Source organism: Carlito syrichta, unplaced genomic scaffold, assembly GCF_000164805.1.
Source record: "Carlito syrichta isolate Samal-C Ts95f unplaced genomic scaffold, Tarsius_syrichta-2.0.1 Scaffold306565, whole genome shotgun sequence".
In the NCBI taxonomy this organism is placed as follows: domain Eukaryota; kingdom Metazoa; phylum Chordata; class Mammalia; order Primates; family Tarsiidae; genus Carlito; species Carlito syrichta.
Window position 1 is genome coordinate 168,298 of NW_007250661.1, and position 27,382 is coordinate 195,679.

Below are 27,382 nucleotides of genomic sequence, written 5' to 3' on the forward strand. Positions count from 1 at the left end.
CACCGCAGCCTTGACCTGCTGGGCTCCAACGATCCTTCTGCCTCAGCCTTCCAAGTAGCCATAACTACAGGCATGTGCTACCACGCCCAGATGATTTTTGGTTTATTGTAGAGACGAGGTCTCACCCAGTTGCCCGGGCTGTTCTCGAACCCCCGGGCTCAGGCAATCTACTTGCCTCAGCCTCCCAAAGTACTGGGATTACAGGCTGAGCCACCAAGCCTGGCCAGACAGTAGATCATAACTCCCATGATCACATGAGCTCTTTTCAACTGTTCTCATACACCATCTCTTTCTTATTCTACCCTGCTCTACTTACTTGATGCTGTTTACTTGCAGAAGAGTGAACAGAATTGAGCCAGTCTCTGGGAGGGAGAGATGGATAAGACAGAAACTAAAATTAACTAAGTTTTTAGATAAAGGAGGCATTTTGGAGGAGTGTGGAGGGAACACACATTCTATCAAAATAAAGGAAGTCCTGCAAAATGGTAGGGATCTTGATTTATAGAGGTCAAGTGAGTTAAAAAGACAGAATGATCTGATGGCAAGAGTGGAATTTAAAACAACAGAACATATAAAAGATAGAAGGGACACAAAAAAATCCCCTATTCTCCACAAGACTCAGAGAATAAGGGATGTTATGAAGTAGAAATAGAACTGGAATGCTGAGAGAAGGCTGCTAGAGTTGTTTTAAAAGTGGAGGGGTTGGTTGTAATCGGACAATGTGAGATAGGAGAGCAAGGCAGCTGTTAAGAGGGAGTAAAAAGATGAGTGTTCTGTAAAATCTCAATACTACAAGTATCAAGTGATGTATTAGAGCTTCCTTTACTAGGTTACACTCAGGAAACGTAACTTTCCTGTGTGCCATGTGATCATTCTCATTAATTTGTATTCACTTAGGTAAATCATTAGGCACCTATTTTTATGCTACACTATTGCTTTTTGAAAATTCTTCCTTTTACTAGCTACCCTGTCTCAAATTCCCACCCCACTTCTTACAGATTTTTGATCCCATAATCATGTGGGTTGCTGAGGGATGGGTCCCCTTCTCCCCTCCCATCAGGAGCCTAGAGCTGTCAATCTTCAGAGCTGGGGGTGGGGTGTCTCCAGGCTTCACCTTCTGTAGCATATCAGTTGTTGTGAAGGTATAGCAGGTTTACTGTAAAGAGCAAAAGTGTGGTTTCTTTCGCCTGTGCCAGCTCTGGCATGTCACTCTTTCTTTTCTCCCTCCTTTCTCTAATAAACTTTGTTTGAAAACTTAAAAAAAACAATTCTTCAGTGTTGAATGCATTATATATATGCTTGAAATGGAAGTAAGAGTAAAAGTTAATTGCTTTGTGGAGGTAGCAGGCAAGGTAACTGGTGCCAAAGTAAAATGGAGTGCTTATGCATTCCAATATAGAGGGACACATGTAAATTTGTTCTCAGACTTAGTTCCCGTAAAAGTCTTTCTCTCTCCATGAACTATATGCCTTCTGTCATTGGCCTATGAGGAAACTGTGACTATGCACTTTTCTACTTTTGTCTCGTTTGTCAGAAAACTCAGAGATAACGTCTGCATTTAATTGTAGTAATTTACACATTCTAGATGTCTAGAATCAATAGGATTCTTATTCTGCTTTTTGTCCTTAGATTTTCTAAAATTTCAAATCAACTTGCTTTACATTTGTGGTTCATAATATTAATCTACCTCAAATCCTTTGTAGTAATGGGAATGTTATAAATCTTAAATATGGCTGGGCTTGATGGCTCAGCCTGTAATCCCAGTACTTTGGGAGGCCAAGGCAAGTAGATTGCCTAAGCTCATGGGTTTGAGACCAGCCCAGGCAACTTGGCGAGACCTCATCTCTGCAATAAATAAACAAAAAAAATTAGCCAGGGCCGAGACTCTGTCTCTCAAAAAAGAAAAGCTCATATATAGGCATATATGAAAATATACAAAAATTTAACATGAACATTGTGGATTGATTTATTTAGAACTTGAAATACGTTTTCTAGGATTTTATTTGACTAAAAGTGTAATTTTGGAAGTATAACTGTTGTGCTTTAAAAACCAAAGTAATACTTTTATCTTTGCGCAATTAAGAAAAACAAATTGTGTTTTTGGTCGTGGATCAGACACCTACAAATGTTTGTATCATATTTTTTATGTTCACAAATATAGTTCTAAATATTACATGACACAACAATGCCGTTAGCGTGTTACTGGTTTTTCTCTCTCCGTTCAAGAAATTGATCACCCATGAGAAGTTTGAAAGTGCATGTGAAGAACTAAACAATGCATTACTTCGGGAACAGCAGGCACAAATGCTATTGAATGAACAGGCACAACAACTCCAGGAGTTGAATTATAGACTTGAGTTGCACTCCAGTGAGGAAGCGGACAAAAACCAAACTCTCGGAGAAGCTGTTAAGGTAGGAGACCATCCCTTGCATAACGCCCGATTTCCTCTCGATGTGGGTCCCAGAAGGAATCACGATGCCTCCTGAACAGGGAATAGAACCCAGGGTGTCAAACTTTATTCCGCAAGAGCTTGTGAGGATGGAATGGAACATGGTTCTGAGGCCTCACTTACAGGCATGCACTCACAGGTGTTGAAAACGTAAAAGTAGCATTTACTTGCTAGTTGAAAGCAAAGTGAAGATCTTTTCCAGTAACAATTTTCTTTTTTGTGTCTTTTGTTCCTTGTTTCTTTTATCGTCCTCTCTTTAGTTCTTTTTCTTTTCTTGTTTTGTGCCCTCTGGACTTTGAGAATGCCACATGTCTTTTGGATTCTGGAAGGTGTTGGTCTGGGTCTCTTGGATTCTTTTTTAAGTACATATTTGGAGCCGAGGGAGGTTTAGTTAGAAAGAGTTGTTCCCCCTGTCATATATTTGTGGCAAAGGTATTTGGGAGGGAAAGAAGTTATAATTTAAGAGATGTCATTTAGATGGGTACAAACTGGATCTAGGGCTATAGTATTTTATGGAAATATTGGCTACGAAGTATAATAGAATTCTAGTTTTTGATTATAATACTTGTAGATTTTTCACTAGTGAGATTGTGTGTGCTGGAATGGAGCTAAATCTAGGGAAACAAAAATGATACAGCCTCTATGTAGGATAACATAATACAGTTACTCAACTCAGAGTTAGTATACACTTATTATAGAGATACATATTTACTCTGATAACTAAATAATACTATTACCCTAACAATAAAATAGCCGAAAATTTCTGACTTGCAAGTGTTAAAATTGAGATTTAGTGTTTAGAAAAATTTGAAAATATTAAAATTCAAAAGAAGAAAATGCAAATGGACTTAAAGTGGAAAATATAGATGCCCTTAAAGAAGAAGAAAAAACTGCCAGGGTACTCTTAATATTTTGGAGTGTGTAGTTCCAGACATATGTATTAAATTGAACCATTTGAAATTGCTGTTTTTATAAGTGAGAAATAGACAAATGCCAGCAACTTCAAATGGGTCAACCTAATGCCTATTATTATTTTTTTTTTACATAAATGAGAACATACTTATATACTGTTTTGTAACTTATTTGTGTCACTTAGTGATAGACTGTGAGCATTCTTACTTACCAACTGATATGATCTTATGATATACTTATTTTTCTTTTTTTACTTTTAAAAAACACAAGTAATAGATATTCATTGTGGAAAAATAAGAAAATACAGATGAAGAAAAATGAAAAGTAAAATAATCCCAAATTATATCATCAGATATATCTACCATTAAAAATTTGATATACGTTATTCCAGACTTTGTATTTTGCAAATGTAGGTATTTAACTAAATGCAAATTGATAAAAATACAGTCATACTAATAAGGATATTGTTTTTTACTTTCTTTAGACGCCATGTCAAGGATTTCTTTCTATGCTGATAAATACAGTGGTGTCATAATTTAATGCCTGATTAAATTCTTTTGAATGTACATTTAAAACTTTTCCTTTTTAGTTGACAAATAATAATTGTGTATATTTATAGGTACATTGTTATGTTTTGATACATGTATACATTGTGGAATGATCAAAGCAGGCTAATTAACATAAACATCTGTCACTTCACAAACTTACCATTTCTTTGTAGTGAGAGCATCTAAGATGCATTCTTTTAGTGATTTTGAAATATATATTATTATTAGCTATAGTTACCTTGCTGTACAGTAGAGCACCAGAATGCGTTCCTTCTGTCTAGCTGACACTTTGTACCCTCTGACCAACATATCCAGCCTCTGGTAATTACCCAAATGTACTGCACATAATTTATTAACCCAATTTAATATTGTAGATTTAGATTCATTCCGGTTTCTTCTTTTCCTTCCTTTACCTCTTCTTCCCCACCCCCTCTTCTGCTGCTTCTACTGCTTCTCATTCTTCTGCTTTTGCTAGTATATGTTTTGTAAGATGAACACTCCTGTAGCTAAATCTTTATGCACATATCTGTTATTATTACATCAGGATAAATTCCTAAATGAGGAATTACTAGGTCAAAAACCAAATATGATTTAAAGTGTATATATATTATCAATTGCCCTAAAGCAAAATTTCACCAATTGCATTCTCTCCTAAGATGTATGAGACTTGCACTTTTGACCCAACTTGGCCATTACTCTTTAAAAAAAAGGTTCGAGGCTGGGTGCTGTTGCTCACGCCTGTAATCCCAGCACTTTGGGAGGCCGAGGTGGGAGGGTTGCTTGAGCTCAAGAGTTTGAGACCAGCCTGGGCAACATTGTAAGACCTTGTCTCTACAAAATATCAAAAAAATTAACTGGGCATGGTAGTGTGTGCCTATAGTCCCGGCTGCTAGGAAGGCTGAGGAGGAAGGATCAGGAGGATCACCTGAGCCCAGGAGGTTGAGCTGCAGTGAGCCATGATCTGTGCCACTGCACTCAGCCTGGGCGACAGAGGGAGACCCCTACTTTAAAAAGAAGAAAAAGATTTTCCAATTTGATAAATATATCATTGCTATTTTAATTTGTATTTCTCTGATTATTAGTGAAATTGAACATTTTATAAGTGTTTTGGTCCTTAAACAATATTTTTACGCTTCGTATCCTATTAGTAGATAAAGTAGTAAACTGTGCTTTGGAAAAGCACCTTTGACGTATACCTGTATCATATGGAGTCTTTTTTTTCTGTAATAGTTTGTAGTTTGTGTTTAGGTATAGTATTTTCCAGCAGATGAAGAGCTGTTCATGTTAATTTCTTTAAAGTGCCGGTAGCTTAAATATTGTTGTCAGGAGTGGAGAATTGTTTAATTACTATCTCTTAATTAGAATTAGCAGGTGGTAATGTGGAAATGCTCTCTTGTGGGAGGCAACGTGGTTCAGAGGAAAAAGCACTAGCCTTGGAACAAGGATTCCCGAATTCAACTCCAGTTAGGTTACTTGGCCACATTATTTAACTTTTCTGAGCCTCAGTTTTCTCTCTAGCATAAATAGGGATAATAGTACTTAAGTTTCAGCGTTATTATGAGAATGAATTAAGATACTATTTGAAAAGTAAGTGTATGCTTGATAAATATTCTTTTGTATTTTCGGTAATACTTTAAAAAATAATTCTTTTTTTTTTTTTTTACCATTTTCTGTGCATAACTTCTTTTTAAAAGCAAAGTATATTATCTCTTCTTCTTTATAACAACAAAATAAGATCTTGAATAGGAGATGGAAAATACAGAAGAAAAAATGTATTCATGATTTATCATCTGAAATCAACCATTGTTAACATTTTGGGAGTTTTGTTTTTAGTTATTTTTAATATAATAGCTTTTATAAATCATACTTTGTACAGAATGACCGTTCATTATAATGCAGTTCAATCTTGGATAAGGTGCTTCCTGTAATAACAGCTGTGCATTAAGAAGTAAAGGAAATCTCCAAGGACAAAAACATAGAAACAACAACATTGACAAACTCCAGTGTGTGGAAATCAAAGTGCCATGAAGAGATGCTGGGTTTGCCCTGGAGGCAGCGAAAGTTGAACATCCCTAATCTGAAAATCCAAAGTACAAAATCTAAGATGTTTCAAAATCTGAAGCTTTTTGAGTGCTCATATGATGCTCAAAGGAAATGTTCACTGGAACATTTTGGATTTAGGATACTTAACCAGTTTAAAAACAAAACAAAACATATATATATATAATGTAAATATTCCAAAATCTGAAAAACTTCAAAATCTAAAACACTTCTGGTCCCAAGAATTTTGAATAAGGAATACTCAACCTATACCAATAATAATGCTGGAAGCAGGAGAATAAGTTCTGGGCTTTACCAGCAGATAGAAGCTTGAACCTAAAACTGTCACTTAAGGAATTGCCTAATAACCTCAAAAGTATAATCCCAGGTCAGTAGTGTTTCATTGCTTTAGGCAAAAGCTAATGCAGAATTCTCTCTGGAAGGAAGCTTGCCTAATTTAGTTTTTACCAAAGCCCCTGAAGAGTAAGATCAACCAAGTAACTGACACATGAGTAGAAAGATATATTCATCTCATATGCAGCCACACTGCTGACTTTTCTTGTCAATTCTAATACTTTATCTGACCTTTATAAGCTTTTCTGCATAGACAATCATATTATTTGTTCTATAACAATAGTTTTGTTTTTCCTTTCCAAACCCTATGCCTTTAGTGTTTCCCCCCGCACCTTACTGTTAACTGGGATACAGTGTTGAGTAGAAGTGGAGATGGTAGGCATCCTTATTTTGTTTCCAGTCTTAAAGAGACCCTTTCTTAGCTTTCTCTATTAAGAAGAAAGCTTGCTATAGTTTTTTAGTTGATAAACCTTATCAGGTTTTAAGGGAGTTATCTTCCTAGATTATGCAAAATTTAAAAGATCTTGAATGGATTTAGGATTTATCAAATATATTTTAATGCATTTATTAACATAATAATATGATTTTTCTCACTTATTCTGTTAACATGTTGAATTTTATCAGGTATTGGCAAAATATGACATGCATTTGTGTGGCCTTTAGGCTAGGAGTAGTTTTTGCATTTTTAAAGGATTGTAAAAAAACGAACAAAAAGATGAAACCAAAGAAGAACATGTGATACAGATTTTATGTGGCAAAAAAGCCTAAAGTTTTTCCTATCTAAAGTTTACTGATCCCTGGGTTATATTTTTTAGTAGTTTAATGTTGAACCAGCCTTGCATTCCGGAAATAAACCTGGTAGAGTTTTGATTATTTAAAAAAAATGCTGGAGCACTCAGTTTTTAAATTTTTCATTTAGAACTTTTAGATCTCTAATCTTAATTGAGATTATCTTGTCATTTATATCATACTATCCTTGTCATTTTTTGGAATCAAGATTTTGCTAGCATGAAAGGACTTTCCTTCCCATTCCAAACACATGAAGTGTTATCTTGGTGCATTTTGGGCTGTTATAAACAGAATACCACAGACTGAGTAACTAATAAACAATAGAAATATATTTCTTAAGATTCTGGAGGCTGAAAAGTCCAATATCAAGGTGCTGACACTTGATGAGGACTTTCTTGCTGTGTCAATCCATGGCAGAAGATAGAAGGGCAAGTGAGCACATGTGCATTTGCACATGGGGGGAGGAGGGAGAGAAGGGGGACAAACCCATCCTTTCATAAGGAACCTACCCCCACAGTAAACAATCCACTCCCACATAACTACATTAGTTCATTCGTGAGGCCCTTTATGACATAATTGCCTCTTAAAGGCCCTATCTCACAACACCATTGCATTGGGGGTTAAGTTTCTACACAATGTCTTTGGGAGACATATTCAAACCATAGCAAGTGGAAACCAGATGAATTTTGGGGTATAGCCAAGCTTAAAGAGAGCAAAATGTTCAGGTTCTAGAAATAAGGGTACCCCAAACCAAATGGTAAGAAGGAGCCAAAGTCTAATTAGCTCATTGGGATGTGCAAACCTAGCTGGTTACAGTTGATTATCATATATCAGGGAAATCTAGGCTTCAACCTTCACAGACTGAAGAATACCTACTTGTGTGAAACTGGGGTTGCAGAAGGGCTTCCCTACCATGAATTGTGGACTAGAAAACTCCTGCCTACCAGTTATATGGGATTTTTGATGTCTACTCTGGACCACAGGTAGGAAAAAAGTCACTGAAGAAATTGTAACTTCAAGCCTGTGCCACAAATAAATGAGGGTCTTAGTTTTTACCTTTATGACCCAAGGAATGTTTAGCTGGTCCAGTTCTTGTAGAGCCAGTATGACTTTGTAGAAGGAAACTTGACAATATTCTATAGAGATGATACTATATCTCAGAGAATACTCACTAGGCTTTGAGGAAAAATATTACAAATCATATAAAGAAATAAATTGCACATCAAATGAGAAAATTTGCACTTCAGGTGGTAGGAGTACTACAAGAGGATTTTGAAATCAGGTAAAAGATACGTAAAATAAATATTTTTTAAAAATTTTCTGAAATAGGGTATGAATAGAAATTATAAGGTAAGAAATGAAAATATAGTCTTTGACATTAAAAACCCAGTGAACATTGATGAAAAGATATTAGCAAATTGGAAGGAAGCTGAGGAAATCACCCAGAATGCTCTGCAGCAAGACAAACTCTTGGATAACAGGAAGTTAAGAAAAGAAAAAAAGAGAATGAAAGATATTTAATAAAAGAACAAAAGTGGAATACAATAAGTACCGAGAAACATAGTAATGAGACTATAGAATAACAAAGACAACAGAAAATTTTAAAAGTTATGGAGGGAAACACTACTTAGAAAAGGATAGCAATTAGATCCTGAGAATTATTACTGAATTTTAAAAATGAATCCATTGAGGTGTAATTAATAACCCTATAATGTGTACTTTAAATATATATATGACCTCAGTGCCTCTTGACAAATGTATGCATTGTGCAACTACCACTACAGTCGAGATATAGCCTGCTTCTTTTATCCCCCAATTTCTCTTGCTCTTTTTCACATCAGTCTTCTATTCTTGCCCGACCCCACCCTAGCCCAGCAGCCACTGATACAGTATTCCTCTAGATTAGACTTGCTTTCCCCAGGGTTTCATGTACATGGAATCTGACAGTACATGCTCTTTGTGTCTTTTTTTATTCTGTGTAACATTTTAAAGATTTATCTATGTTGTTTTTTATATTGTTGGTAGTATTCCATACAGCAATTTGCTTATTCATTCACCTGTTGATGGACATTTGGGTTGCTTCCACTGAAGGCTATTATGGATAAAACTGCTAAGAACAATCTTGTACACGTTCATATGTGGAAACTTGTTTTGATTGCTCTTGGGTAATACCTAGGAGTGGAATTGCTGGGTTGTATGGTAAGTGTATGTTTTTGAGAAACTGCCAAAGTCTTTTTCCAAATTGGCTACATCATATACATTCCACCAGCTGTGTATGAGAGTTACATTTTCTTCATATTCTGGCAAAACTTGGCACTGTCAGTTTTTTTTTTTTTTAACTCCATCACCCAGGTTGGAGTGTAGTGGCACGCTCATGGCCACCTCAGCATCGACCTGCTGGGCTCTAGCAATCCTTCCACCTAAGCCTTCCAAGTAGCTGGAACTACAGTTGCCTGCTACCATGCCCAGCTAATTTTTTGATTTATTGTAGAAACAAGTTCTCACCACATTTCCCAGGCTGGTCTCGAACCCGTGGACTCAGACAGTTCTCTCACCTCAGCCTGGGATTACAGGCTTGAGCCTGGCCGGCACTGTCATTTTAAATTTTATCTGTTGTAATGGGTGTAAAGTGGTATGTTTGCTTGTTTGATTTTTGAGTCAGAGTTTCATTCTATTGCCCAGGATGGAGTGCAGTGGTACTATCACGGCTCACTGTAGCCCTGACCTCCTGGACTCAGGCAGTCCTTCCACCTCAGCCTCTCTAGTGGCTGGGACTACAGATGTGCATCACCATGCCCAGTTAATTTCTTTGATTTTTTTTTTTTTCTCTTTTGGTAGAGACGAGGTCTTGCTATGTTGCCCATGTTTTTAAATTTTAGTTTGCATTTAGCTTGTCTGTTGATGCAAACCATCTTTTACTGTACTTAGTCATTATACTACTTTATGTATAATGTAAAGAATCATACAACATACTTGCATTTCTTCTTGCCCATTCTCTTTTCTGTTGCTGTCATAGATTTTTACATTTATGTATATTATACAAATTCCACAATCCATTGTTATTATTTTTGCTTTAAACAGTAAATTAGATTTTCAAGAACTTCAAAAAATAAGAAAATAATTTTATTCATCATTGCCTACATATTTACCATTTTAATGCATATTTCCTTTATATAGAACCATATTTCCATCTAGTGTTACTTCTCACTGAGGAACTCTCCTTAACAGTTAAAAAAATACTTGTTTTTATTTTGCAGAGATATTCAATATAGATGTCTTTGTTGACAGTTTCTTTCAGTACTTTAAAAATGTTACTCTTTTTTCTTCAGGCTTACACAGTTTCTGACAAGAAATATGTGTTCATCTTATCTTTGTTTCTCTGTATGCAACGTGTCTTTTTTTTCTCAGCTGTTTTTTTTTTTTTTTTTTTTTGAGTTGGAGCCTCACTCAATCGCCCAGACTGGAGTGCAGTGGCCGCTCCCGGCCACCGCAGCCTCGACCTGCTGGGCTCCCAGGATCCTTCCGCTCAGCCTTCCCAGTAGCTGGAACTACAGGCGTGCGCTACCATGCCCAGCTAGTTTTTGATTTATTGTAGAGATGAGGTCTCACCAAGTTGCCCAGGCGGGTCTCGAACCCGTGGGCTCAGGCAATCCACTCACTTCAGCCTCCCAAGGCACGGGATTACAGGCTGAGCCACCGAACCTGGTCTCTCAGCTGTTTTTAAGGTTTTCTTTTTATTATTGGCTTCTGGAAGTTTGATTATGGTAAGTCTTGATTTCTTTGTGGTTTTTCCTACTGGGAGGTTATTGTGCTTCTTAAAGTTTTTATAGCTTGTAGTTTTTAAAAATATATCAAATTTGAAAAAATTTTTCATTATCTCTTTTGATAGTTTTTAAATCTGTACTCCTCTTAGGATTCCAAATACTGCAAGACTGCTTGGTATTATTCCACAGGCCACTAGACTCTGTCTATTAAAAATTTTTTTTCTCTCCCTACTTCATTTTGGATAATTTTGATTGCTGTGTCTTTCCATTCAGTAATATTTTCTTCTGTAATGCCTAATATGTTGTTGCCTTTTCTTTCTTTCCTTTTTTTTTGAGTTGGAGTCTCACTCTGTCGCCTAGGCTAGAGTGTAGTGGCATGCTTATGGGCATGCTGGGGTCTGATGATCCTTCTTCCTCAGCCTTCCAAGTGGCTGGAACTACAGGCATGTGCCACCATGCCTGGCTAATTTTTTATTTTATTTTATTGTAGAGATAAGTTCTCACCAAATTGCCTGGGCTGGTCTTGAACCCATGGGCTCAGGCAATCCACTTGCCTCAGCCTTCCAAAGTGCTGGGATTACAGGCTGAGCCACCAAGCCTGGCCTGTTGTTATTCTTACTTAGTGAAATTTTCAATTCAGATTTGAGTTTTTATCTCTAGAAGTTTTATCTTGATTCTTATTTATATTTTTCAGTTTTTCTCTTCACGTGTCCTTGTTTTTAAAAAAATACTTGAAGATATATATATATATATATATATATATATATAATAGTTGTTTTAAAGCCCTTGTCTGCTAATTTTACCATACCTATCCTTTTTTGGTCTATTTCTATAACCTGGTTGTGGACTACATTTTCCTGGTTCTTGCCTTGGCTTATAATTTTTTATTGAATGCTGGACATTGTGTTGCTTCTTTTATAGAATGTTGGACTTTGATCAGGTAGTCAGTTATTTATAGTTCAGTTTGGTCCTTTTGAAGTTTGTAAGGATGGATATACAGTAACTTTTACTCAGGGATAGTTAAGCCTTCTTTCTGAGGTTTGGCCCTTTTGGGATCTTGATCGAATGACCCATATGATCAGTATAGACTTTTCACCTGGCTTAAGGGAACTTGATTGATTCTCACTCATCCTTGGTGATCTTTCTGGAAACCACTCATTTCTCAGTTCTCTAGTTTCAATTGCCCTATCTTGTGAATTTTTTACTGTACACATTCACATCTTGTTGTTCAATCAAAGGCACTGAGACTTTATGCTGGAATTCAAGATTTATTTTCTGGGTAGTTTTCTCCTCTCCAGAACTCTGTACTGCATCTTTCAGTCGTTGCAGGCTCCCAGATCTCTGTCTCCTTACCTCACTGAGATCTCCATTTCTATATGGAATCTTCCTCCCTGCTCCACAGTCCAAAATATGCCTCCAGGAAGAAAGCCAGGGTGATTTTTATGGCTCCTCTCGTTTGTTTCCCTCATCAGGTTTTATTGGTCTGTGCTGCTGGTTGTTCAATATCTGAAAACAGATGTTTCACATATTTTGTCCAGTGTTATTATTAAGATGGAAGGGTTAACCTGGTTCCTGTTATTTCATCATGGGCAGAAGTTAAAACCTTCTTTCACTCTAAAAAATATTCACCATTTAATTAATTCACATAATTAAACCCCTCTTGTTTGACTCTTGCCATTACCACCACTCCGTCCCTACCATTCCCCACCAGGCTGATACTGCTCCTAAGTGGAACCATGCTTTGAGAACCACTGGTGTAAAGATCTTGAGAAGCCTGGAAAAGATAAGACACAATTGGAATAATAGCCTTTGATAGAAGAAAGGACATCTTTCTCATTGCATGTGCGGACCAAGATGTGAATAGATTCTGGTAGACTTTCTCATTGATGCTTCTTTTGTTGTGAAGCAGGCAAACTCATGTTCTGTGCGAAGGAGTTGGAGGGGAAAGGCCGTTGGAGAGTAGAAAAGATGTGAAATAGCCATTGGTAAAAGGAAGGACGGCAAGTCAACAATAGAAATGTAATCAAAGCGCTGGGCAGAAATAGAAGAAGAAGGATCGCTTGAGAATGTATGGTAATACTCATTTGTCTTAAGGCATTTGGATGCTTAGATGTATGCACTGAAAAATGGGTCCACATAGTTATTCAAGGATTAGGATTTTGCTAGATACGTTAGGAAGACAGAGGGGCAAGGGATGATATGGCACAAATGAGAGTGTTCTGGGATAAACTGACCATTGGATCTAAGCTGGATTAAAAGAGAAAACGAATGGTCATATAATTTATGATTGAACAGCAAATCTGAAGAATAGTTGCTTGATTTCAGAGAGCAGGGTGTTTCAGGGATTTTGGAAGCAGAGCAAGCTCTAACGTTTGGGTACTGAATGGACTTGAGCTGGTGAGAAGAAGAGGCAGGGAAATGGGGAGGTCACATTTTTAGATGGATTGTTTATATTGTCTCTCGAGTCACCTAGAATGATGGGATGTTATCTTCATCCACTACTGTAACAAAATGCCATAAACTGGTTAACTTATATACAACAGAAATTTATTTTTCACAGTGCTGGATGCTGGAGAGTATAAGAGCAAGGAGCCAGCAGATGCGACATCTGGTGAGGACTTGCTTTCTAATAGCGTTTTCTTGCTGTGTCCTCACATAGTGGAAGAAGCAAGGGAGCTCTCTGGGCCTTATTTATGGGCACTAATCCTATTCATGAGAACTCTATCATCATGCCCTAGTCACCCCCCAAAGGTTCTTCCTCTTAGTACCATTACTATGGTAGGTAATACTTCAACACATGAATTTTGGGGGAACACTCAGACCATAGCAAGTGTTTATTGGAATTCAACAGAAATTGTGTGCCAGATGTATGTGACTGAGAATTGGCATAAGTGGACTTGCAGTGGGTAGTATTTCCAATGTAAGTAATGGAATCTAGCATCTTGAGCCGCACTATCCAATATGGTAGCCACTAGATATGTGTGGCTCTTTGCATTTAAATACATAAAATTAAATAAGATAAAAAAATCCAGTTCCTCCTTCTCACTAGCCATGTTTCAAGTGCTCAGTACCCCGTGTACTTAGTGACTGCCATATGAGCAGCACAGATATAGAAACCCTCTGTCATCACAGAAAATTCTATGGTACAGTGCTGGTCTCGAGGACAGGCATCATGTGAAGCATTTAGGCCTGTAGCAGACCTTGGGCATGGGAGCAGAAATTTACCTACAGTATTCTTGTATTTAGAATACTGTAGGTATTCAGAGCTGGAAGTCTTAGGAAAAAGAAATTCTTTGTATTGCTGATCTTGAACTCATGGAACTAGTTGGATAGTTATGAAATTCTCCAACTCTTGGGTCAGTGAAGAGAACATTCTTTGAAGGCAAGCACTATAGTTAGAAATAGCATACTTCTCTGTTATTGGGAGCTTTAGACACATGAACATGAAAAATATAGTATGGAAAATAGCAGAACAAGTTAAGGGTTTGTCTTTCTTTTTTTTTCCACTCCACCACTCTATTTTTTGGTATTTTGTGTTGTTGACTTGGTCTAGAATATCTTCAGTGGTGCTGGACATCTGAGACAGTTTTGTTAATCAGCATTTATTTTCTTGTGTCTGGTTTCGTTTCTAGACAGTGAATTTTATATATAGCCAATGCATTTTTTTTCTTGGCTTCAAGTAAGATTGGATTTTTTTTGAACATAAATTAAAGGAATGAGAGAGGGTCTAAGACATGAGAGCCTAGAAGGAGTTTACTATGACTCAGCCCCATGGCAAAGAACAGGTTAGGGGTATGGCTTTCTTATTCAAACCTGTTATCTTAGATGGCATCAAGGAAACCATCATTGCATTCAAGTACACACACTGTGCCTACGTGGACACTCATACATACACATGGGTATTTAGAAGCAGGGAAACCAGTAGTGAGGGTAATCTTCAAGAAAGTCTGAGTGTATTTATTGGCACATGCAAGGACTGAAAGCAAACAGATTGAAAATGTAATCAACTTTTTAGGGTAATGGTGGGTCAAAGAAACCAAGTCTGGACTAAAATTGCCTTTTAGTCCTTTAGCCTTCAAACCTTTGGGTCCTCAAATATTTGAAAGTAAGAAAAGGAATGCAAAAATTATATAGGCTGTACAAGGCACCACTTCAGCATTCATTTCATATGTGGCTATGGTGGATAATGGGTAAAGAAGAACCTTCCAGAAGGCAGAGCAAGGGACCGTAGAGAGCAATGGACAACAGATTTATTCCAGAATTAGGGACTGATTATAGAATTTATGCTACCGTCAGGATAGAAATTCTGCACAACAAGATTTCATCATTGCTGTAGACCAGTGACTGCTGGACATTGCCCATTCTTCCTTTTTCTGAGCAGGAGTATTTGTTGTGCATAATCTATCCCGTTATGTCTTTGGTCTGAGCATGGATATCTTTTATCTTTCAGTTAATAGGCTGATGGACTATGAGGAGCTATATCTGGACCTGATGGAAAGTACTCAGCATCACTAGATGATCCTGAACTTGGAACTGAAAACAGTGACTAAATAGGAATTTAGGTTGTCCTTTTTGGGGAAATAGTGTACAAATAAGGGCTAGAAGAATACTGAAATGGGTATTTGACCAAAAGGCAGACTGTGGCAGACTGGCTAACTGTTTTTCAAACTCATTTCCTTTTCTTCAGGAGTTTGCTAGCATGTGACTGAGTTTTGGTTAGTGAAATGTAAGTGGAAGTAATGTTTATTACTTAAGTATTGGTTATACAAATTTTCCATGTACAATATTTTATATTTTTTTACCTTTTTGGCATAATGCAGACAAGCTAGGTGTTCTTGGGAGCCATGTGTTAAAGATACAAGGCACCACTTGTATCTTGCAAGAAGGCAGGTATGGGCCTTGCAGTCACCACTTAGGGGATGGCCAAATGCCAATCAGGACCATCTATTTTGGAAATTATGAGAGAAAAACTGTGGATATTATCGTGTTCGAGCCATCATATGTTTTGGTTTTTTTGTTGGCGGTAACATCTAGCATTACCTTAACTAACATAAGGGTAAAGTTCTCTTGAACCGCAATCAACATTATTGGTTCCTTTCCTCCTTCCCAGAAGTAATTAATATTATAAGATTGTGTTTCTTTCCAGACATTGTATATACTTTTACATGTATTTGTATATATACATTCATTTCATATGTGGCTAATAATATGTATTATGTATGCTAGTATTGTGAATTGTCTTTTTGTTTTAGAACATGGTCTAGAGATCTATCCATTTATTGTTTTAATTGATATACAGAATTTCATGGTGGAAATGTCTAATGAGGTACTCATCTGTTGATGGACATAAGGTTTTTGTCAATTTTTAAAATAATAGTTTGGAGTAAGCAGGCCAAATTTCTGACATGGCCATGATAGATTATATAGTTCTGGTGCAGATACCATAATTTTTTATTTAATTTAATTGAATAATAGAATTACTACTGGCATACAAAGTGAAATAAGAAAAGGTCAGGATAATACATTTTAAAGTAGGAACTTGTGATTTGCGGTTTCAGTAAGTGGAAATCTTTGGGAACGCCATGGCCCCTTGGAACTTGAAAGATTCCTTTGGAAAGGGGTAATTTTCCTAGTGTTAATCAATTCTGTCAGTTACAGAGAAATATTGGAAAACGAAGCACCCGAACTAGCCCATTGATTTCCTCAAATAGTTTTGGTATCTGTAGCGAGTGGCAGCCTTGAACTGGGCTCATCTTCTGAAAATCCATTCCATTGTCTCGTATGGAGCTGATTTCTCCCAGTTAGTCTACAGATATAATTGGATGATGCCTTTCTTTGCCTTAGTGTGTATTTGGTTTGCACAATCTGTTAAAAACATAGACCTGTAGATAATGTGCTAATGGGGCTGGGATAGAGAGGTAAGTTAGACTTCTATACATAACAATTTAGGAAATGAGAGTAATTTATGAATTTTGAGCAAAATAATGGTACCAATACAGAAATTGAGTGACATGATGGCTTTATTGAAATGACATTGCTAATATGCAGAGAAATTTTTCATTTTTCTCTCTGCCTAGTAAGTTTGAGATTAAGAATGACTAAATCATTTGGGATTAGAATAAAACTATACTTTGCCCATATTTTTTCCTGGGAAAAATTAGGTGTTTCTTAGTCTTATAACTTCTGAGTACATGTGAAACATGCTAGGTATATTTATTATTTAAATAAAATTTTAGAAATGTTTGTGTATTTATAGAATTATCCGCTAAAGCAAAAAAATCTTCAAGTGAAGTTACAAATCTATTGATTTGTCTTTTTTAAAAAATAAATTCTGATCATGTAATTAATTAACACACATATTTAAGCCTTTATGGTGTAGAAAGTACAGTACTTGGATTTGTGGCGAATGCATAGCGGATTTAATTCTCCACAAATCCAAATCATAATTTTAATAGAGTCTGCAACTCCCCAGATACACACTAAGGCTTGGCATTCTGATGGTTGGTGAAATTTTGATATGACAATGGATGAGAGCTTCTGAAACTATAGTATTACAAAATCTTGCATTCTCTGAATTGCTGCAGTTTTTGAAGTCTGCCCATAGAAGATCCTAGACATTAGTCAAGAGAGATTGGCTTGGGGGAAAAAATAACGATTTATTCACGGTAAATCTCCCCAGTAGTCCCTTTGTCTCCCCCTGATTCAGCTCTTAGTCACATGCCCCCTTTCATCATCGTTTTCTGTCATCTGCTTACTTCTGCCATCTTGTCTTTCATTCCATCAAGCTGTTAGCAATCTCACGGGGTCTTAAGCCTCATGCCTCTTCCCATTTCCCGTGTCATTCCTTACCGTCTTGCAGCTGCTTGGGTTTTCCTTAACAGAAAGAAAATTTCTCATTTTTAATAGAAAGTGAATTCTGTGCTTTATTGTTCTCCATTCTCAAACTTAAAACTTACTTACACTTAGACTGTGGATAGGGAAGAATAAGTAAAAAAAAAAGAATATGTTTTTCAAATTTCAAATGGAATAATTTGCAAAGAAAGATATTTGGAGTCATTGTAATGGGGCAAAGGGTAACTTTTAATAAATATTTTCCTTCCTTTTATTGTAAAAGATCCTAATTTTTGTGCTATTCATAAAATTATTTGTCATACTCTGAGGGTGTATAATGGAAATGTTGCATGAAGTAATATATTTACCTAATTTTGAATAAATAGACATATTTTCTCTGCTAAACTTTTAAACAAAAGAACCCCAACATACATTTTCTTTTTAAAAAATTTAAAGATCTTTTACTTGACAAACCCTGGTTATAATAATAAACATCTATCACATAACCCATTTTCATAAAGTAGGATTACTAACATCATTCCTTAATTTAAAAGTCTTATCAATTTTTACTTTAATTTCCATATATTTTTATCTTCCTAATGACTTATACCATTGAGACCTATAGGGTAGTCAATTATATTTCAAGGTCAGAGAAAAAGACGTAAGAAAACAACGGCTCTCAGGCCACTTTTTAAAAGTAGTAATTTAACAGAGAAGATTTAAACTAGAAGCCAGAAGATTCGTAAAAAATGTCATTCTCATTTTTGTTACCCTAAAGAGCAGAAAAATATGTAATGACATAAAATACTTACCTTTTTGTTTATTATGACATGATAATTTTTTAAAGGGTAAGCTCTCACATATAACTTTGAATTACCTTTTTCATGTTCAAATTTGTCCCCAATGATTAGTTATTTGAAATTAGAGTTATCATGTTTCTTAATTGAATACTAACCTTTGATTCAATCATATTTTAAAAATTACTTAAAATATTTGAATCATGCAGTTCAATTTTTCATACATTTTTTTTTTTTTTTTTGGAAAACAGGATTTATTGAGAGGACAGAAAAGCTCCCACAGTGGAAGGGACCCGAGAGGGTTGCCCTATTTTTCATAAAACTTTGTGCAAGCATTATATTATGTTTTTCTGATTAAACATGCTCATTTTAAGAAAAAATTTAAAGACACAGACAAAAATAACTTGTATGTAATTCATTATTACTCATATATAACCATTATTAATATTTTGGCAAATAAAACTGGAGGCATACTATATATATATAGTTTTGTATCCTGTATTTTGAGCAGAGAGGTGACATTTTCAAAGAATCACTCTGGAATCTTTTAGACTATAGACTTAGGTATGCAAAAGTGGAAACAGAGAGACTAGTTTGGAGGCTAACGGTATAGTCCACTCTAGATATAAGGGTGTAGGAGTAAAGAGTGGTGAGACTTGGGATATATTTGAATTCTAAAGATAAATCTCACAGAATTTTCTAATGGTTTAGATGTGGATATCGGAGAGATGAATCGAGATAATTTGGGGCAACTGGCCGAAGAGGATTGTCATTTGTTGAGCAGTTGTTAAGATTGCCTGAAAACAGGGGCACACCACATCCACAAGGGTACCTGCATAACGAACATTTATATACCTAACCATGAACTGTACCCCACGTCTTTAAAATAAAAAAAATTTTTAAATTACCTAAAAACCTTATTTTTTTTTCTTTATTTTAAAGAACTGGGGTACGATTCAGGGTTAGGTATGCAAATGTTCATTATGCAGGTACGCTTGTGGATGAGGTGTGGTTTTTTTTTCTTTATTTTAAAGATATAGCAACTTTATTTTAATGAGCTGTATGCTATTCTGTCTCATGAAGGTGCTGAAATGTATTTAACCATTTTCCTGTTATTGGATATTCAGATTGTGTCTATTTTTCATTATTAAAAATTAAGACGAGAATCTTATCATTAAGTATTTGACTATATAGCTGTTCGTAAACTCAGGGATGGTATCAAGAAGCAGATTCAGTTAAAAGATACAGATATTTTAAAGTTGTGTGTGTGTGTGTGTGTGTGTGTGTGTTTTCTTTAAGGCTATTAATGTTTTTCCAGATTTGGCGTTTTCCTGAGATGACATAGAAGAGAACCTGTCTAATTCCATTCTTACCAGCATGGGGTATCATTAGGTATTATCGTTAAAGCACCAGTAACAACAAATCAAAACCAAGAACTTTTGCCAGCATGACAGTTAAGAAAAGTGTATTGTCTTGTTTTGCATTAAGTATAAAAAAGGGAACAATAAATGTTTCTCCACAGGTGTTTTTTGTTCATATAATTTTATGTAAAGTTAATTTGTTATTTATAGTGTAGTTTGAGAAAAGAGAACAGACATTACTGAGCACATATACTTTGGTTAGGCACATTGCAAGGCTCTTCATATTATTATATTTAACAGTCACAGTATGTTAAGAGATAAGTATTATTGCTTACATTGTATAAATGAAGAAATAAAAATAATTCCAAAGAACCTGACAGTATAAATGATGAAGTTGCTTATATAAAAGACAAATATATCTGTAACATTGAAAGATATGAAAGACTCGATTCTCCTTGGGCCTTTCATATCTTTAAAGACCGTTAACTGCTGAAAATTCAAAATGTAAGTTATCATAGCAGAGAATTTTCATATTTTATATTTAAGAAAAATGAAATGCTTTACACCTATTTAAAGGGGAAGTTGATACATGCAATATATTTTCTTTGTGTATTAGAATATTTTCGCGACAAAAAATTTTATGCCTTTTAAGAAAATTATTTTTAGGTCAGTTTTAGAACAGAGATTTCTAGACTTGAAAATATGCATATTTCTATTACTCGTCACATTTTGCCCACTTAAAAAGAAAACTCCATAGCATTGAATCAGATTTTCACCTATCAAGTCACTTAATCTGAATCAATCAGGCTACAGAGGTAGAGAAAATCCCTTTCTGAGTTTTGCAATAAGAAATTTTACCATTTATATCAAACTTCTCATTCTGTTAAATGAAATGTCACGACTTACTGGCTTTTTAGTTTTTTTCGTTTTTGTTTTCGATTCAGGGAGGTATACATGTGTGTTGGCTACATGATGTATTATATAGTGGTGGGGATTGGGTTTCAGGTGGCCCATTCCTCAGAGAGTGAAGACTGTGCCCTGTAGGTAGTTTCTGAACCCTAGCCCCCATCTATTGTCTTAGGATTTTGAAAATAATGGCCATTCTGACTGATGTAACATGGTATCTCATTGTGGTTTTAGTTTGCATTTCCCTGATTATGAGTGATAATGATCATTTTTTCATATGTTTGTTGGCCATTTGTATATCTTCTTTTGAGACATAGCTATTCATGTCATTTGCCCACTTTTTAATGGAGTTATTTGCTTTTTTCTTGCTGATTTGTTTGAGTTCTTTGTAGATTCTGGATATTAGTCCTCTGTCAGATGTAGAGTTTACGAATATCTTCTCCCATTCTGTATGTTGCCTATTTGCTCTGTTGATTATTTCTTTTGCTGTTTAGACTTCTTAGTTTAATTAAGTTCTATTTGTTTATTCTTGTTTTAGTTGCATTTGCTTTTGGGATTTTAGCCATAAATTCTTTGTCTAGGCCAATGTCCACAAGAATTTTTTCTAGGATTTCTCCTAGGATTTTTATGGTTTTAGTTCTCACATTCATGTCTAATCCTTCGTGAGTTAATTTTTGAATATGGGTAATAGGGGTCAAATCTCATTTTTCTGCATGTGGCTATCCAGTTTTTCCAGCACCATTTGTTGAATAGAGTGCCTTGTCAGAGATCAGTTGGCTGTAGGTATTTGGGTTTGTTTCTGAGTTCTTCATTCTGTTCATTGGTTCATTTGTCTGCAGTGCCATGCTGTTTTGCTTACTGCATCCTTGTAGTAGAATCTGAAGTCAGGCAATGTGATGCCTCCATCTTTGTTCTTTTTACTTAGGGTTGCTTTGGCTATTCTGGTTCTTTTTTGGTTCCATATGAATTTTAGGATTTTTTTTTTTCTAATTCTGTGAAAATGATGTTGGTAGTTTGGTAGGAATTGCATTGAATCTGTAGATTACTTTGGGGAATATGGTCATTTTAATATTGTTTGTTCTTGGTCACTGCCTTGCTAGACTCTGGTGTGTCCTTGTGTCTTTGAGCTATGCTGTCGCCTTGTTTCCTGGCTTTGAATCCCTTCCCTACCTTGGTGAGGTGAATCTCCTTTTTCTCTCTAATTTACTTTTTAAATAAACTATATTCTCTAGTCTAAAAATAATGTTTATTTTTGCAATCCATGAACATGGAATTTTTCTCCATTTGGGTTCTCTGCAGTTTCTTTCATCAGAGTTTTGTAGTTCTCCTTGTAGAGATCTTTCACCTCTTTGGTTAAATATAAATAAATATATTTTAGCTTTTTGACTGTTATTGCTCATGGAATTTAGTTCTTTAAAATTTTTTAAAAATTCATATTTTATTATGGAGATGTGGGGAACAAGTGAGGGTTAACTACATAAGTAGGCTACATGCAGGTGAAGTTTGGGCTTCTAACTGGCCCTCACTCTCCTTGGTAGTAGTACAGCGGTCCCCTTGGTGTTGTTCCTCTCTCCTTCCTCCCTTGTTCCTCCTCCCTTCTTTAGCATTGCCCAGTGACAGCCTATCCCCTTCTTTGTGCTAATGTGACTAGTGTTCAGGGCCTGTTTATGAGTGAGAACATGCAGGGTTCATTTCTTTGTGTCTGTGATAGTTCACTTAGTATGATGGTCTCCAGCTGCTTCCAAGTTGCTGTGAAGTCTGTGTTCTTCTTTATGGCTGCATAGTATTCCATCATGTGTATATACCACATTTTCTTTATCCAGTTCACTTTTGATGAACGCAGGATTGGCTTCATGTTTCTGCTAATGTGAATAGTGTGGCAATAAACATGCTTGTGCAGGTGTCTTTTTTGTAGAGCAATTTATGTTCCTCTGGGTATATTCCCAGGAGAGGGATTGCTGGATTGTATGGAAGAGCAATTTTTACTTCTTTTAGGAATTACCACAAGGTTTTTCAAAAAGGTTGAACTAGTCTGTACTCCTACCAACAGTGTAGAAACGTTTCCTTGTTCCACACCCATACCAGCACCTGTGGAATTGAGTTTTTGATCTGATTTTCAGTTTGGTTGCTATTGGTGTATATCAGTGCTACTGATTTTTGTGTGTTGATTTTGTATCCTGAAATTTTTTTTAAAAGTAGGATTTATTGAGAGGATAGAAAAGCTCTCAGAGTGGGAGGGGACCTGAGGGGGTTGCCCTGTATCCTGAAATTTTACTGAATTCATTTCTCAAGTCCAGGGCTCTTTTGGAGGAGGCTTTAGGATTCTTTAGGTATAAGATCATATCATTGTCATACAAAGATAGTTTGATTTCTTCTTTTCCAATTTGGACACCTTTTATTTCTTTTTCTTGTCTGAGCTTTTCAGTTTTCAAATCATATTCATATGTATATGTGTATCTATCTATCTAGATACATATGCATCCAGTTATATGTATATACATGCACACTCTGCAATTATATATTTTATATAATTATAATTTCATTTATATGTTTACATACAATATAAAATGTATACACAACAATTTTATGTGTGATTATATATCAACTTATATGTTCATTTTATATATAAACATACATTATATACGTTTATATGTATGTATGTCAGAGTGGGTATTGGGAGAAATGTATGCTGTGACATGTTTTGGGCATGGTCTTTGTCATTTCCACAGTCAGTCTTTTATTGGTTCTTTGCCTTTATGTTTCTTTCAGCAGTTAGTGGTATGCTGCCCCCAGTTTGTGGCAAGTACTTTGATTCACATGATCTCATGATCTGAATTTACAAAGCCTGTCTTTTGGCTTAGGTCTTGATTAGAATTGTGAATTTTACAGAATTTTGCATGTTTTCATGGAATTAAGAAAAACCTTTTATTAAAATACCTGAACAGAACCTTGTTTATGCAGGAAGCTGGCTGCTTTTATCATGGAAGCTCTTTTAAGAAACAAATATCTTTGTACAAATTGGTACTTTTCTTACTAATCCTTTTACTGTTGTCTATCCCTAGATTTATTATAGTACTTTGATAATAATGGTCTCTTCTAACTTACTCTAATAGCTGCTAGTGGTCAAATCATTGCCTGGATCTGTAAGGAACTGAAATGAATTGACAGGAAAAACAACCCCATTAAAAAAATGGGTAAAGGACTTGAACAGACACTGTTCAAAGAAGACATACAAGCATCCAACAGATATATGAAAAAATGCTCAGCTTCACTAATCATCAGAGAAATGCAAATAAAAACTTCAACGAGATACCATCTCACACTGGTCAAGATGGCTATTATTAAAAAGTCAAAAAGCAACAGGTGTTGGCGAGGCTGTGGAGAAAAGAGAACACTTATACACTGTTGGAGGGAATGTAAGCAGTTCAACTCTTGTGGAAAGCAGTTTGGCGATTTCTCAAAGAGCTAAAAACAAAGTTACCATTCAACCTAGCAATCCCACTTCTGGGAATATGGCCAAAGGAGCACAAAGCACTCTACCTAAAAGACACCTGCGTTTTTAAGTTTATTGCATGTGCACTTGTATATTCACAATAGCAAAAACATGAAACCAACCCAGATGCCCATTGATGGTGGACTGGATAAAGAAAATGTGGTACATATACACTATGAAGTACTATGCACTATGAAGTACTATGCAGCTGTAAAGAAGAACAAAATCATGTCTTTGCAGCAACATTGGCATAGCCGGAGATCATCATTCCTAGTGAATTATCACAGAAACAAAAACTGAATACCACATGTTCTCACTCATAAGTGGGTACTAAGTATCGGGCACATGTGGGCATAAGGATGGGAACAACAGATGTGGGGCACTGCTAAAGGAAAGGGAAGGAAGGGGGAATAAAGGATGCCAAACCACCCACTGGGTACCATGTCCACTACTGGAGGAGCTGGGTGGGTGAGACTCATCAGAAGCCCAAACCTCACCTTCATGCAATGCACTTCTCTAACAAATCCTCACAGGTACCCCATGAGTCTAAACAAACAAGCAAGCAAACAAACCAATTCATTGCCTAGATTCCAACGTGGCTCATGGTACTATTATGAGATACTCACTATCTGCATGGCTTTGAGATGTCAGGTCAGTTTGCTATTAAAATGGTTCCTTTCCTCGTAGGTTCTCAGATGTGGATTATGGGGATCCATTTATTATACTTGAGAAGTAATATTAGTTGAGGGGATGGATGGAGGTTTTACTTTTTTCCTGCTCTGTTGAACTCTCCCAGGGTCCCTCCTTGGATATGGAGGCCGAAGAGAAAAACGAGACACAATCTCAGCTTTTCTTCTTCATTCCTCTATGACTGAGTTTCAGAAGAGAATACTTTTCCAGTTCACGTTATTAGAAATAGAGGCCTCTTAATTTGCCTTTTGTTTGCAGAATTCAGGTAAACAAAGCCTCCTGCTTTAAAAACATCAGTCGCATGATCCATAACCAGAAATATAGACAAGAAGTAGATGAGATCAGGAAATGGGTAGATCAGTTGTCCTGCTGTTAGTTCAGAGAATGTTTGTTTTATATTGTTGGTAGAGTGGAAATGTGATCATCACACTTGGATTCTCATGAGGACCTTGAATCATGCAAATAATATAACCACATGAACTAGATACTTTACATGCTTTCTCTGTAATTCTCACAACTTCCTATAAATATACATATAATAATAAATATGTTATAAATAGAAAATACATTAAGGATCAGAATTTTTTCATAGTAAGTGTGTGGGCTGCAAGTCAGGATTAGGTAGATATGTAGTCGATGTGTAGGTAAACTTTGGGCCCCCAACTGGTCCTCACTTCCTGTGGTTTAGGGTCAGGTATGCTTAGTGATGGTATGTGCACCTTCCTCTTTCCTTGGCAGTGTCCTGCTACTGCTGATCCCTCTCTTATATATATATATATTTTTTTTTTTTTTTAATCAATATTTTTTATGATGATGTTGTGGGGTACAGTTAAGGGTTAGGTATACAATTACATTTCATTCAGGCACCCTGTTGATAAGAGGTGTTTCCCCATCCCCAGACAGATATTTGCGACTGTTAATCCCATCTCCCCCTCATAGTTTCCCAGTACCATCAGTCATTTTCTTATAGTATTACGTTGGATGTTCAAGGTCCATTATATGAGTGAGAACGTGTGATACTCGGATCTTTGTTTCTGTGAGAGGTCACTCAGTATTATAGACTCCAGTTCCGTCCAGGTTGCTGCGAAATTCATGATTTTGTTCTTTTTTATGGCTGCATAGTATTCCATCATGTATATGTGCCACATTTTTTTAATCCAGTCCTCTTTTGATGGGCAGCATGGTTGCTTCCAGGTTCTTGCTATTGTGAACAATGCTGCGATAAACGTACGTGTGCAGGTATCTTTTTTATAGAGTGATTTGAGTTCTTCAGGATATATTCCCAGTAGGGGGATTGCGGGGTCATATGGGAGGTTGATATTTAGAGCTTTTAGGAATCGCCACACTGCTTTCCACAGAGGTTGCACTAGTTTACACTCCCACCAACAGTGTAGAAGTGTTCCCTTTTCGCCACACCCTCTCCAGCAGCTGTTATTTTTTGAGTTGTTGATAATTGCCATTCTGACTGGAGTTAGGTGGTATCTCAGTGTGGTTTTGATTTGCATCTCCCTGATGATTAGTGAGGTTGAACATTTCTTCATGTGTCTGTTGGCTGCTCGGATGTCTTCCTTTGTGAAGTGTCTGTTAATATCTTTTGCCCATTTGATAATGGGGTTGTTTGTTTTTTTCTTTTCAACACGTTTGTGTTCCTTGTAGATCCAGATGTTAAGCCTTTGTCAGACCTGGTGTTGGCAAGTAACTTTTTCCCAGTATGTAGGCTGTCTCCCTGCTCTCTTGATGGTTTCTTTGGCTTTACAGAAGCTTGTCAGTTTAATGAGGTCCCATTTGTCTATCTTCTCTCTTAAGTCCTGTGGGTGTCGGGTTTTGTACAGGAATTGGATGCCAGTTCCGATTCCCATGAGAGTATTTCCTTCATTTTCTAAGGTTCTTATGGTTTGAGGTTTTACATTTAGGTCTCTGATCCATTTGGAGTTAACCTTGTGCATGGAGATAGTAGGGGTCCTGTTTCAATCTTCTGCATGTGGTCAGCCAGTTTTCCCAGCACCATTTACTGAATAGGTTCTCCTCTCCCCACTGGTAGGTGGTGGAGGCTTTTGTCGAAGATGAGTTGGTTGAGAAATTGAGGTTTTGCTTCTAGAATCTCAATTCTGTTCCATTGATCTATATGCCTGTTCCTGTACTAATACCATGCTGTTTTGATGATTGTAGCTCAAAGAAATCAAAGCTGACACGAACAAGTGGAAAAATATCCCATGCTCATGGATCAGAAGAATCAACATTTTGAAGATGTCCATCTTACCTAAGGCAATCTACAAATTCAATGCAATACCCATTAAATTACCAACAACATTCTTCTCAGACCTAGAAAAATCACAGGAATTCATATGGAAACACAAACGTCCAAGAATAGCCAGAACAATCCTCAGCAAATAAAACAAGCAGTGTATCACAATACCAGACTTCATACTTTACTATAAAGAGACTGG

At 36.3% G+C, this 27,382-nt stretch overlaps 1 protein-coding gene across 1 annotated transcript in view; it reads left to right on the forward strand.

The window, feature by feature from the left end:
• Window positions 1–27,382, forward strand: part of CCDC171 (coiled-coil domain containing 171) — a 281,370-nt gene that overhangs the window by 156,455 nt on the left and 97,533 nt on the right. Inside the window, exon 19 of the mRNA XM_021715020.1 lies at window positions 2,227–2,412. Within this exon, the coding sequence (XP_021570695.1) occupies window positions 2,227–2,412 (186 nt within the window). The remainder of the gene's footprint in view (window positions 1–2,226; window positions 2,413–27,382) is intronic.